General features: G+C 39.0%; 1 protein-coding gene across 2 annotated transcripts in view; it reads left to right on the top strand.

Moving 5' to 3' along the window:
- The window catches only part of LOC142323500 (NADP-dependent malic enzyme-like), a 267327-nt gene that overhangs the window by 30640 nt on the left and 222861 nt on the right, over positions 1-13826 (top strand). For both annotated transcript variants that reach the window (XM_075363280.1, XM_075363446.1), the window contains exon 2: positions 7338-7404. In XM_075363280.1, coding sequence (XP_075219395.1) covers positions 7338-7404 — 67 coding nt within the window. The remainder of the gene's footprint in view (positions 1-7337; positions 7405-13826) is intronic.

The following is a 13826-nucleotide window of genomic DNA, read 5'->3' as shown; positions in this document are numbered from 1 at the left end:
TCGGTCTTTTAATAAGCCCCTGCCTATAATCCGGGGTCCCCTAACGGGGCTCCAGACCCGGTCTCTGTCTTTATTTTCCCCACTTAAGGACCCCAGGAGTCCTAGTTCAATAATTGAAGGTAGGACGCCGGAGCATCTCACCTCTCGTGAACGGGGCAGTCCTCCCTGCCATAACGCTAACACCCCTCACCCATTTTCCACTTCTTCATCTGGAACAGTGGAACATAACATGTGCTGACGAATTCACCAGTAGGTAACAGGGACACCTGTAAACTTCTACACGTCTCCTCCGGTGCAGGTATCTCCTGAAACAACCATGGCCCGTAAGGAATTGCGAGAGCCAAAAGCTCAGCTCCCCGGTCTTTCTCCCAAACCCCAGCTTGATGTCCCTTATTAACTCGTAAGTCCATCTTTCCATCTACGTTGGCATTCAGCCAGCATTCTATTGTATGCGATATTTCTAATGCAGCCTTCATAAATCGCTGTTCTCATCTCTGCCAGCAGTGATGGGGGTCATCCTAGCGATGACTTTTAATACATCTGTCGAGACTGATCTATTGCACATCATATCCTCAGCTCTATCTTGCGGTGAACATGTTCAAGCAATCGTCTGCTTCTGGCTGACTACAATGCTATTCCCCATACCGGTACAGCGTATAATAAATAGGAGTTGTCACATGGCCATATAACTCTCTCTTCTTAGAACGAGGCCATCCGACGTTACGGGGTCGAGTCAGTTTGTTCACCAGTATTTTAGATTTATGGGAAATTTCCTTAACGTGACGGGTAAAGGCCCGTCTCCTTTCCAATCAGACCTCGAGATATAAGACCTGGTCCTGTGTCCTGTAGTACCTCTGTATCCTTTACCTTAATTCTTATTGGCTGTATCCCTCTTCTTCTGGTCATTAGAATAGTTTTCCGTGATGAAAGTAGTAACACGGTCTTGCCCAACCAGATCTTAATCCAAGTGATAACGTCTTCGGCTCTACTAACCACCTCCGCCTCCGATTTCGCCGACAGAACCAATGCCAGGTCCTCGGCGAAGGCGAACATGCTGACACCATCTGGGATAGCCATTCTCAGGAGCCCATCAAACGCGATGTTCTATAATATGGGACCTAATATAGATCCCTGAGGAACTTCACAGGTCATCCTGAAACGTCGCCTATCCGCACTTTGTTGATATATTAACCATCTGTCATTTTAGTACACCTGTATTATGCGTCTCAAATATGGACTAATGTCCCAGTCATCCATGATTTAAGTATTGAATTCCCATTTCAGGGAATTGAAAGCATTCGAGATATCTAAGAGGACCATAAACGGAATCTGTCTTTGTTTCGAATCTCTCATACGAAGATCCACATTAAAATCACTAACTTTATCCTTGAGAGTGACCTTAAACTGTTCCGCCTGGTGAACCCCTTTCACCTGTATATGTAATTCTTCATTTAAACCTTTCCTGAGCGAAAAGATGTCCACCGTCTCCTCTTTAGGCACGCTGTCTTTAAAGATCCTTAAAAGATCAGCGTAGGACCTCTCTTCGGCCCTGACTACGACAGTTCGGCTGTCTGACACTATCGCTCTGCCTCTACAAGTCGTTCTGAGGCTTCTCTCTCCCGATCTATCTCTTGAGCCTTTTTGTGCAAACACTGCATTTCCAGATCTGCTCAAGAATGACAAGATGCGCCTAACGATAGCTCCGGTTTTCTCCGCCGGTGAAATAAAAACCGAGTTATCCGCTTCCGAGAAAAGTTTTTCTCGAAGCCTCTTGCAACGAAAAACTCATTCCTTCCTCATAAGTCAAAGAACACTGTATACACACTGGCGAAAGTGGTATCGCCTCCAATGAGCACAGATCCTTCCTTAATCACATTATCAGCGCTGACCTTCCCACTCTTCAACAGCCGGTCAGCCACATGACTAATTCTATATTTGCCGACCATACCTCCACCACGAGGAGCGAGATCGTATAAATCAATAATAATATCCCCTTTAAATTCGGAGATACTGTCTACTAGGACAGTACCTTTGAGTATGTCCGCCGGCCATCTTCGTTTCAGTATCTGCATTTAGTCATTATCCGATGGATTACTGTCTAACATATCGCATCTCCCGATCTTCCTGCTTCTGAGTCTGGGTTGCCTGTGTCACTTTGACTAAGGGGGGGGGCGACAATTCGCTTAACCCCTTCATCTGCTCAATCACCTGAATCAGTGGGTGTCTCTATATCTCTCAATACCTCCAGAGCCTCTTTAGTACTTATTCGTCTTATTTGTAATACGAGCCTATTGACAGACTGTATAATCTTGATTAGAGCCGTCAGTGGCTCTTCCTCTTCTGATGAGGGCAGTGCGCTCCTTTCTGCCCTTGGTCAGCTGTTTCGTTTCCGCACACATTTTCCTGCCGGTCATCGCCTTAGAGGATGCCGTTCCCGAAGTCCTAGGACTCAAATCTCCAGCACTGGTCTTATGTGTAGATTTCGACACACTTGATTACTTGTGATTTGTGTGTTATTATGAAGAATTCTGAGTATTTTGTCGATCCTGAGACGGGACACATACACAAAATATTGAGAATTTGTGGATGTGTGTCAAACAATGAAATAAAAAGGAAAAGGGAACATTCAGAGAAATAATGGATTCCTATTTATGTGAATTTTTATGGTGACACAGAAATTAAGATGATCTTTTTGAAGTAGTGCTTCAACAGATTAATGAACTTGATTCTGTTGAATTTTGTTTTGTTTTCTTCTATTATATGCGTACTAATGTCTTATATTGTTATGTCTAATGAGACAAAAAGTTTGTTCAATGACTGACAAAAAATTGTATTTGTATTGTCTAAATATAAGTTTTGTAACAAATTTTTAATTAAGCATTCAAAAACAAGCTATTTTACAAGTATAAGTTAAAAAAAATTTTTTAACTGGCTGTCGGATTCTGATAAAGTACTCTAAAATACATTGCTAATTGTAGCGTTGTTCGAAACTCCGTGGAAACCAAAAGGCCTCGAGCAACGCACGAGGTGCCAACAGTACGTCACACCATAATAATTGCATTTTACTTTCTAGGAGGAAATTACTAGAAATAATAGCAATTACAATTCTCTGGACGTAATACTGGTATCAGAGACGCACTTTACAGATCGAAATTATCTTAGGCTTCAAGGTTTTTCGTGTATATAACAATTCACCCAGATGAGAGAGCTCATGGAGGGACTGCGATATTGATTAGGAATTCTCTACGGCATCACCAACTTCTGAGTTTCTGCACTAACCAGATTCAGGCAACCATGGTTGAATTTAAAGACGGGTTGAGATCTATAAGACTGTCTTAGGTATTCTGTCCTCCGCACCATACTATAACAAACGAGTTATTCTCTGAATACTTTTCAACACTAGGTTTGTTGCTGGAGGGGACTGGAGTGCGAAAGACCCTTTGTGGGATTCGCAACAAAAGAATTTGAGGAGCTGAGTTCAAAATCTACGCCTGGACATAATTTTGGGGTTTCAGCCGACATAATGGCCCACGGACCTAACGAAGATCCCAGATTTACTTGACTTTTTTATAACTTTTGCCATATCATCTATATAAATTTTCGTAGAAAATTATGACGATTTCGGACTACTCGCCCGTTTTACTTACAGTAAGTACGATTGAGGTAGAAAAGGAGTCCTATCCTGTATCCAAAACGAACATCTCTTATCATTAATCTCTTATCATTAATGGATCGAGGAGAAACAGATTGACCCATTTCCGTTCCAGACCCCTGAGGATATTGGCTACGCAACATACTTTCTAACGTCGGTCATGCAGGAAGGTGCATGGCGATCTACACCAGAGGAAGTACTCGTACATTCAATCAGAGACAATACCTATTTGAGAGAACTGATAGATTTAATTGGCTCAAAACGTCGTCTCAGACAAAATTGGCAGCGATTCAGGAAACCAGAAGACAGAATACTTCTTAATAGGGCTGCGTGGAGCCTGAGGAGTTTGTTGAAGACTATCACTATCAGAGACGAAACATTCAAAGTTTATATCGGAAATCTGTCTAATCTGAATAAAGACGGATGCATAGTATTGAAGGCAACGAAGAAGTTACGACGATCCACAACGACGCTATCTGCACTACAGGGACGTACTGGATCATGATTGAAGAGCGGCAAAGGAAAATCCGATATATTTGCTTCACACTTAGGCGAAACTTTTCAATTATACGATGAAGAGGATCCTAGTGACAAGAATATTAAAGACTTTTTAGACACCCCAATACCAATCAGCTTTCTGATTATCTCGACAAGGGAGTTACTGAAGTTAATCAACCAGAGAAGACGACTAAAGAAAGCCCAGGTTTTGATTTAGTGATACACAAATGCTTGTTATGCTACCCCTTAAAGACATCACTTACATTAAGGATCTCTTTAACGCTGTCTTGCGGACGTTTTACTACCCAGCGGAATGGAAGGTATCTCAGATGGTAATCTTGAAACCAGGGAAGCCCGCACGCGAGGTTAATTCTTTCAGATCAATTAGCCTCTTACCGGTCATAACAACATTATTTAAAAAGCTGTTACTTCGCAGGCTTAGGCCAGTTTTGGTGGGTAAGAAGGTAATTTCAGACCACAGTTTGAGTTCAGGTACGGCCACTCCACCACCGAACAATCCCATAGAGTCGTCACGGTCATCATTGGATGTCTGGAGGAAAGAAAGTTCTGCTTGGTGGCATTCTTAGTAATCCAACAGGCCTTCGACACCGGCTTGCACTATAAATTAAAATTAAAACTTCCTCAACTCTACTACCTTGTCTTACGGAATTAAGGGACGTTTCTCTCAGGCAAGATGCAACGATGAGTTATCGAAATTCTTTGACAATAGGTCGGGTGTTCCTCAGGGCTCTGTATTACGTCCTATCCTATATTCAATATTCACTTCCAAACCTGAAAGGTTGCACCGTCGCCCCATTTTCCGATGACACTGCTATCCTTGCCATTAACGAAATCCCTACACTAGCCTCACAAGAACTGCAAATGTCATTGGACCTTGTCTCCGCGTGGCAGAAAAAATGGAGGATTAAAGTAAATCAGGATAAATTACAGCACGTCACATTCGCCACGAGAAGGGTGTCTGTCCCAATGTGAACGTGGATGGTGTCTTGATCCTACAGACAGAGTGTGCGGTACCTTGCACTTCACTTAGATCGGTCTTTGATCTGAAAGTATCATGTGAGGGATGAAAAGAAAACAACTGAACGCGAAGTATAGGAAACGGCAATGGCTGCTGCGGAGAAACTCACACCTCACGTTTTCCAATAAAGTTCTTATTTACAAAGTTATCCTACGACCAATATGGACTTATGGCGTGGAATTGGGGGGAACAGCAAGTAATAGTAACGTAGATATCATACAACGTTTTCGAAACAAGGTAACGAAATTGTAGAGGTGCCGTGGTTCACACGGAATGATGAGATTAACGAATGTTTGGAGCTTATGACAGTTCGTGAGGTTGTGAGACAGCACTGTGTTAAATACCAACGACGTTTAGAAAATCACATCAACCACTTAGCGATCAATTTCCTTGATAACATTGGGGACGTGCGAAGGTTGAAACGTCTCCTGTGCTTATGGGTTACTGAATGGCAGTTTGGAGTTATTATCGCCAAATCTGGAATGGAATGGAATGCAAAGTTGGCAGGAGTCTATTACTCCCTACTTTATCGCAGAACCTGGACAGAGTCCCTTGCTGCTGGATCATTCTAATCGGGCTTGTTTTTAAAAGGGTTATTTTTTAATCTCGGATCTAATTTTTCAAGTTTTGTCTATTATTATTTTAGTGAATTTAAGACGGATTTAATTGCATTCCAATCCGTTGTTAAACCAGCGTTATCGAACTCATTTCATGGGCCGACCGCGGAAGGCTAGGCTTATAAAGCCTGTCCTCCCGACGTAATTCCCCTTCAGACCGTCCACTGAAGTCCTTTCGGTGCTAACTCTTTAATAGGCTAGCAGGAATACGCCACAACGGGGCACTACCTGTAAGGAGGGAGAAATGCGTCTCCTTTTCCGGAGGAGTCGCAATTGCTAGGTTATTTTATCTTACTGTAAGTTTTGAAATAGGAGAGGTTGTGTAGAAGCTCTTCATCCGCTTCTGGTATGGCCGCCAAATCTAGCGATGTTATTTTTGTTTACTTTTTTATTTATTTTTATCTTGATTATTTATTTTTTTAATCGTCTATTTATTTGTTTATTGTTTGTTTTTGTGTACTATGAAGTGTTGGCAGATATATACTTTTTTATTAATGAACTTTAAGATTAGTGCTTACTGATAACTATTATTGTGGATTGACTTATTATAGGAGTTCCTCAAGAACTCGTTATTATGTGCTTATTATCAAACGATTTACTTATGGTTCCACTTAAGGAGACGATTGTAATTTACTAGTTCTGGGAGGGAAAAAAATAATAAAAAAATATACAGAGGAAGTTATTTGTTTACATAACACGCAAAATCTAATTTTGTAGCGCGTCATCAGTAAAAATTAGTGATCACAAAATGAAAAACATTGAGTTGTTTCATTTCTGTGAATGTATCGTCAGTGCTGAAAATAAGTTCAATATTTTTATTAGTCATTTCATACACTCCATGTATTCGTCCGTAGAAATTACTTTTATTGCCCAAAATATTCTCACAATGCGATTTTTTGATTTCGTCATGAACATTAATCAGATATTTTGAGAAAGAAACGATGTTTCTTTAAACGTATTAATAAAAAGAAAAATTAAATCAAACAACATATTTATTAATCTATTTTTCTTTTGATATTTTAGGTGAGTATATTTTTTTTTTTTTGAAAGCCAATTTTTTTAATAAAACAAAAATGCATAAGCAAACAGAAATTTTTACTAGAATAAAATACGGTCATTCTCAGTGTTTTAACTTCGTTTTTTACGGGTTGTTAACTTTCATTCGGGAAAGATAGACAATTAACTCATCGGTTAATAGTGTAGTTAATGCCACAGATAAAATAAACCACTTTCATACATAATTACACAATAATTCAATTAAATTATTGATATAGTAAATTGATAAAATAGTCAGAGGGTATCAGAAGCACAGGACTATAAAAATCTGTGGCGTGCTAACAGTATTTTTGTTGACCGACATTTCTAAGAGTATAATTTATCATCTAATTATGACTGTAACTACTGTATTTAGGAATAGTTATCATATCATGCCCCTGTTACTTATTAAATTGCACACCTGATCGTATTTTTTTCTTTTGTAATCGTAGTAAAACCGGCTAGCTTAAACTGTAACTTTCTGATATCTTTTCAGGTTTGATGCGGGGAAATGCTGTACCTCATAAACCAAAAGAAACTGAAATCATCGGTTCTACTAAAAAGTAAGTCAATTAGGATTATTTGCAATTTTCATCTGTACTGAAATAATAATAAATTTTCTTTTTATAAAAATGTGACATAATTAAATCATTTGTGTTCTACACTATAGTATTACTACTGCTTCTTCTAACCGAACGAAATCGGCAGGGAAGAACCGAGTGCAAATGTATAGTCTCTTGGATACGACGATTTGGCATACATCAAATCTATTTTACGGAAAGAGAGAGCTGATGCTATTATGATTTATACAAAAGTAGTTGTTTCTATCACTAAAGAATAGTGAAATGTGTACAAAAAAGTCGTGCATATACTGATATGTTTTGTCTGCACACTGCGCTGAAAATGTTCGTGAGAGACTGAGGAATTAATATATTTAAATAAAGTCCAAAAAATAATCGGTCACTATCTACAGGAAGTAGATGTTTCAACTAGATTTCTGTATTCTACTACAATTCGGTATGATTCTGTGGCACAATACCGTACGATTCTTGGTGCTATTCAAAATAGCTGACATTAGGAATTGCGGTTACAGCATATATTTTAAAAATCTATTTCTTGTTTATACCTCTCTTCAAAAGATATTCATTCAGAAGACTACACTGGCCGAAACCATTCATTACAAAAGAATTTATTATATTTTGAAAACTGATTAATGTAAAATAAATCAATTTAAATATTAACCTTTTTACATAATTACCTAGTGATAATTACGCTCTGTATTATTTAATTACATTTATTTTACAGTTCTTTTATGTCTAGAAATTATCGAGGTTATCAAAATAATTTTTCCTCATTAATTTTTTAAAATAGATATGAATACCACTCATTTATTACAAGTAACTTATTTTAACTAAAATTTCCCTTTAGTAAATGATTAGTTGTACAATTAAGCACCACATACTAGTAAAGTCTAATAGAAGCTCTGAGAGCAGAGAACTTTATTCTTTTAACAGTAACAGTCAAATATGGTGAAGCCATATTTGACTGTTACTGGTATATATGCCAGATCATCGACGTTAATGTTTTTCCTAATTTCTCCTGGAATAAGTAATATCAGTTTACCAACGAACAAGGTGAACGCCGTACCGCTCAACAGCGAGCATTGTGGTGTGCCATTTTTTTATATCTTTCTGATGAGTACTCATTACAAACCCATACATGAAAAGTACGGTCATTCATACAGTTACCAAGAAATACTGATAAATTGCCAAGCACTTTTCATGATGCCAAGTCATACCAAAAGCCTCTGCAGATTGAAGAGGACTGCAACACAATATTTCTTCGTGATGAAGCTGTTATATATTACATTTTATAAACTTATAATTTGATCCGTAGTCGAATGATACTGTCAAAATCCTGCTTGATGCGAGATAAAATACCTTCTCTTACTAAAACCCAAACGAGTAGATTATTTATCATGTTATCAAAGATTTTTCCAATAGCACGCGTCAAAGAAATAGGACGACAACTATAGGGATCTATCGGGTTTTTATCTTTTTAGGGAATTCCAACAATGTATACTTTTTCCACTGTCGCGGGTACGTTCCGTCCCGCCATATCTGATTGTACAGAGTGAGCAACATAAAGCCAAACCCATAACGTAACCGCTGCAGAATCGATAGATTATATTGGAATGAAATTTTATGAATGATACGGATAAATTAATAAGAAAAACATAAAACGTAATTTAAATGTTACATTTATTTACATTATTGTTACAAAAGATGCTCAAAATGACCATCCAGGGCATCGATACGCTTTTGCGCTCGACTGATCATATTGAGAGTCGTCTGACGTAAAACGTTGTTGTCAATTGCGTTAATTTTTCGTCGATTGTTCCCCTTCAGTTCATCAATATTTTTTTTTGAGGATTAGAAGCATAAACTTTCTCCTTTATGTAGCCCCAAAAGAAAAAACGCACATAGACAACTCTGGAGAACGTGAAAGCCACCGTTCTCTAATGACAGCTTGTTAATTTGTGAAAGCTGCATGAATGCGATTCAGTGAAACGTTTGATATGTGACACATTGCTCCGTCTTGTCGGAAGAAGCTGTATTCATTTTCGTTATGAGTTAATTGCGCATAGAATTCTTCGATAATTGTGAGGTAAACTTGTGTATTGACATTCCGGTCAAAAAATACCGGTCCCGTTATAGCATTACCGGAAACGGCACACCAAACACCAATTTTCTCATCGTGAAGTGAACGCTCGAATATCTCGTGAGGATTCCTCTCTATCTAATACCTAGTGTTCTGCGAATTAACATGGCCGGATAAATGAAACCATGTCTCGTCTGACATGAAGTACGACATCCGGTCTATCGTCCACCAACAATGTTTTCGAAATGCCAGTTGCAATAATCAAGACGTTTCGGTTTGTCTGTCTCTTTTAGTTATTGCACAGTTGTAACGCGGTACGGTTTTAATTTTAATTCATGAAGAATCTTACGACAAGATGTGTATTTAACACCAGATTGTTGGGATAACTTGCATAGTGATTTTTTTTGTACTGGCAGTAAGTGATTTAATTGTCCTTTCAATATCGGCAATGGCCTATGGAGTCCTAAAGGAAGGTTGCCTATTTCGTTTTTCATTTGAAATCGAACCTGTTGTACGCAATTTTTTTAACTAAATCGTATGCTACTCTTTGCTGGGATACAGGCATTCGGAAATTTTTCTAAGAATATTGACGTAATTCATCAAACGATCCAGAACGAATATACGCCTCAAATATGGCTTTCCTCTCCTGGATTGAATATAGCATTTTATAAAAACACAACTGTACTCACAATACTAAACTGGAACAAAACGTATACTTCACTGACACGTAACCACCTGACAAAACCCACCGGGTTGGTCTAGTGGTGAACGCGTCTTTCCAAATCAGCTGATTTGGAAGTCGAGAGTTACAGCGTTCAAGTCCTAGTAAAGCCACCTATTTTTACACGGATTTGAATACTAGATCGTGGATACCGGTGTTCTTTGGTGGTTGGGTTTCAATTAACCACACATCTCAGGAATGGTCGAACTGAGAATGTACAAGACTACACTTCATTCACACTCATACATATCATCCTCATTCATCCTCTGAAGTATTATCTAAACGGTAGTTACCGGAGGCTAAACAGGAAAAAAGAAAGAAAAAAAGAAAGAACCAACTGACAAACGGCAGCAACAATCAGTAGTAACATATACATCCACTAATCGTGCTAGTTGTGTGAGAATCTTTCATAAATATTGTTGGGTAGCGGTTTCATTATGGGTTCGATTTTATGTTTCTCATTCTGTACAATTCAAGCAATCTGAGTTTTGCAACAGTGTTTAGTTGTCTTATTATAACGTAATGTATAACGTCTGGACCGTGGACCATATTGTCAGTTTTCTCAAACGCTTTCACAAGTTCGTCTATTTTAAAAGGTATATTGTACGAAAGATTCATTTTTGTTCTAAAATTTAAGTGATCCTCAAGTTCAGTTTATCGGTTCTTGAAACAGTCATCATAATTAGCCGTCTTACTGACTCCAAAATGATTGGATAATAATTCAACAATTTTGTTTATTGAATCTATTAAATCGTCTTCAAAAATTGAAGGTAAAATATGGGTGGTAAAGTATGTACGCCCATATATGGCCTTCACTTTCTTCCAAATGTCTGCTGCAGACGTATTTCTCTGCTAATGAATGATTGTTGCCAGGATCGCTTTTTTTTATTCTATTATAACCCTTTTTGTACACACCTTATATTTTATAACGGCAATTAAATTTCGTAATTTGGGACTTTTTTGAGGGCGTTTTACTCTTTTTTCTTTCTTCTAATCGCTTGACTGATTCCATTATTCCACCACAGAACGGCTGGCTTCTTGAGTTTCCCAGATGTACTAGGACTATCAGAAACTTAATCGCATAATGTCATCTTACTTGTAATTAAAGTACGAGAAGTATTTGCTGCAGATACTAATCTCTAACGGACGCTTCATTCTGACTGCAACCGCTTATAGTTCTCTATGTATTTCAACCGCTTTCGTGATACCTCTGACGAATTAATATGGTTATACCACATTTAACTCTTATATCTCAGTTGATCTTGCAGATAAATATTATAATTTCTTAGTTTAAAATTTCCATATTGACGAAAACGTGTTTCTTGCAGGCATATACAAAGAGGGTTCATGTCATGTACCAATCGTTGGAGTTCGAGAATATCTGACAAACATCCATCGATGTTTCACTACAAAATCGACTTGTTTATGATAGGAATTTAATGTCTGAGTTTGCCTCTACCTTTTTCTTATTTCGCAAACGCCGTATTGTCTCATCATCTATTATAATGTCGTCGGCATTGTAGCTTCCAGCCTGCGAGTCGAAAATTGCGGAAAAGGCGGACGAGGGCGGCGCTTCGAGGAGGCGCTGATTCAGAGGTTAGAACAGGAGGCACACACATGACCGAAGTCATCTCAACTCCCGCCTCGAAAAGTGTAGAATTCCCTTAAGTAATTTTGAGTGGTTTCTGTAATTTGGGTTGTGAGAGCATTTGAGAAGAAATGTGCTTCATATTCTTTTTAGGAGATTCTGTATCAGATTCTTTCTGGATAGGATCATTAGAGGATTATGTACCTGTTAACATACCCCGGCGGCGCGGTCACTCCCACCAGTGGAAGCCCAAAAGCGAATTACAAACACTACCAATATAACCGTGGCACGATGCCGCCAATGCGCCTACCTCCAACTAATCCAATGCCTAAGCCGGAATCCTAGCCACCCGGGATCCTACACGACTGAGTACCTCGACGATTAAAAACCTTTTCTGCAGACCTACACACCGCAAGGGCGCGAAGAAAACCAGCCACTATAGACCACTCCTCGCGGATCATCCAGTTAATACGGAGATCCAGAAAGGAATGTATTCTCTGAAGTTCCCTGACAGCTCGTGAACGTTTGACCTCGTATCGGGGACAGACGTAGAAGACGTAGTCCACTGTATCATCAGCCCCACAATCCAGACATTGACTCGAATCTACCAACCGAACCTAGCCAAACTCGCCGAAAGGCACCATGCCCGGAGAGAAACTGTATGATATACCGATTGGGGAGACCCATCCAATCGCACCTAAATCAGACACTATAGGAAATATACCATGCGAGTAACGACCTGCGGGGCATTCGTCCTACCTGACCTGCCAAGACGCAAGGTCCCGGTCTTCAATCTCCTGCTTTCGTTCTGACGTCAATAGGTTATTTACCTTGGAAATGTAGCGTTCCTTACGCTCATTAGGCAAGATATCTATTGGTTTGACTCCGACTACAACACAGACTGCCTCCCGAGTTCTATAACAGCCAGCAAGAGGAGTCGCTGGGCCCGCAGCAAAATGTCCGCGAAATAACTAAAAGCCCAAACAGGCGCAGCATACAGCATAACAGCTTCGCTGACATCTTTGTAAAAGATACGCATGGTTCGGTAATTCAACCCCCATTCGGGATGAATGATTCTTACGTATTACGTAAAAAGCATCACCGGCCTTTTTTGCTACATACTGTAGATGTTCCTTGAACCGAAAATTCTCATCAAGGATAACAACCAGGTATTTTTGAGTCGTAACATACCGAATGGGGAGACCTGCCATCCGGACCCGGATTCGTCGGGTGGCGGCCAATCGGCCCTTAAGCAACCTGTACCTTTACCTCAATTTCGTTTAGATACTTAGTCTGGTATGATGTTACTTTATTATTTTTATTCATGATATTTAAGCTGTAAGTTATCAGATCTTAAAGCTTCTTTTTGAGGGTAAATTTTCAATTTATTGTCAATGATTTTCTCAATCATAGCTGCCAGGATGATTTTGGAGGTCATTTCTTCTGCGTAAGTCATAGTAGGTCGAATGTTTGGGTGCTGATGATTTTTATTGCTTCAGGATTGCTGACCTTTTAGTGTTTTCACCTTCTGAATTGCAGTTTCCATTTTATAAATTGGACAATTTCTGGAAGGCAATTTTTTTGCCATTTGCAAATGACGCAAATAGGAGGTTCTCTACACATTTTGCCTTCACAACTTGCTTCCCAACAATTTGCCTCACACATGCAATTTGCCCTCCTCCACATCTGATTGCAGTGTGCCCAAAGCAGTGGCAGTTGAAACATCGCATAGGTTGTAGTATGAAAGCAATAAATCCTAGCACATACTTTTACACCATTTCTTCTCATGATCAGCCTTCAGCATTCAATCACACCTTGATTTGACAATCTTCTACTATTTCTTCTTCAATACATTAAGAAGATCACCACAAATAACACATCCTCTTTCAATGAATTAAGGTGCTATGCAGTTGAACAAGCATGGGGAAACTAATCTTCTTTAATCCTAAATAAATTTATTTTCTCTAGAAACAACAAGTTAAAAAAATTCAGTTTCATTATGATAGATGAAGTTT

This window comes from Lycorma delicatula, chromosome 1, assembly GCF_047948215.1.
Source record: "Lycorma delicatula isolate Av1 chromosome 1, ASM4794821v1, whole genome shotgun sequence".
Taxonomy (NCBI): domain Eukaryota; kingdom Metazoa; phylum Arthropoda; class Insecta; order Hemiptera; family Fulgoridae; genus Lycorma; species Lycorma delicatula.
This window is presented reverse-complemented; position numbering and strand designations above follow the sequence as displayed.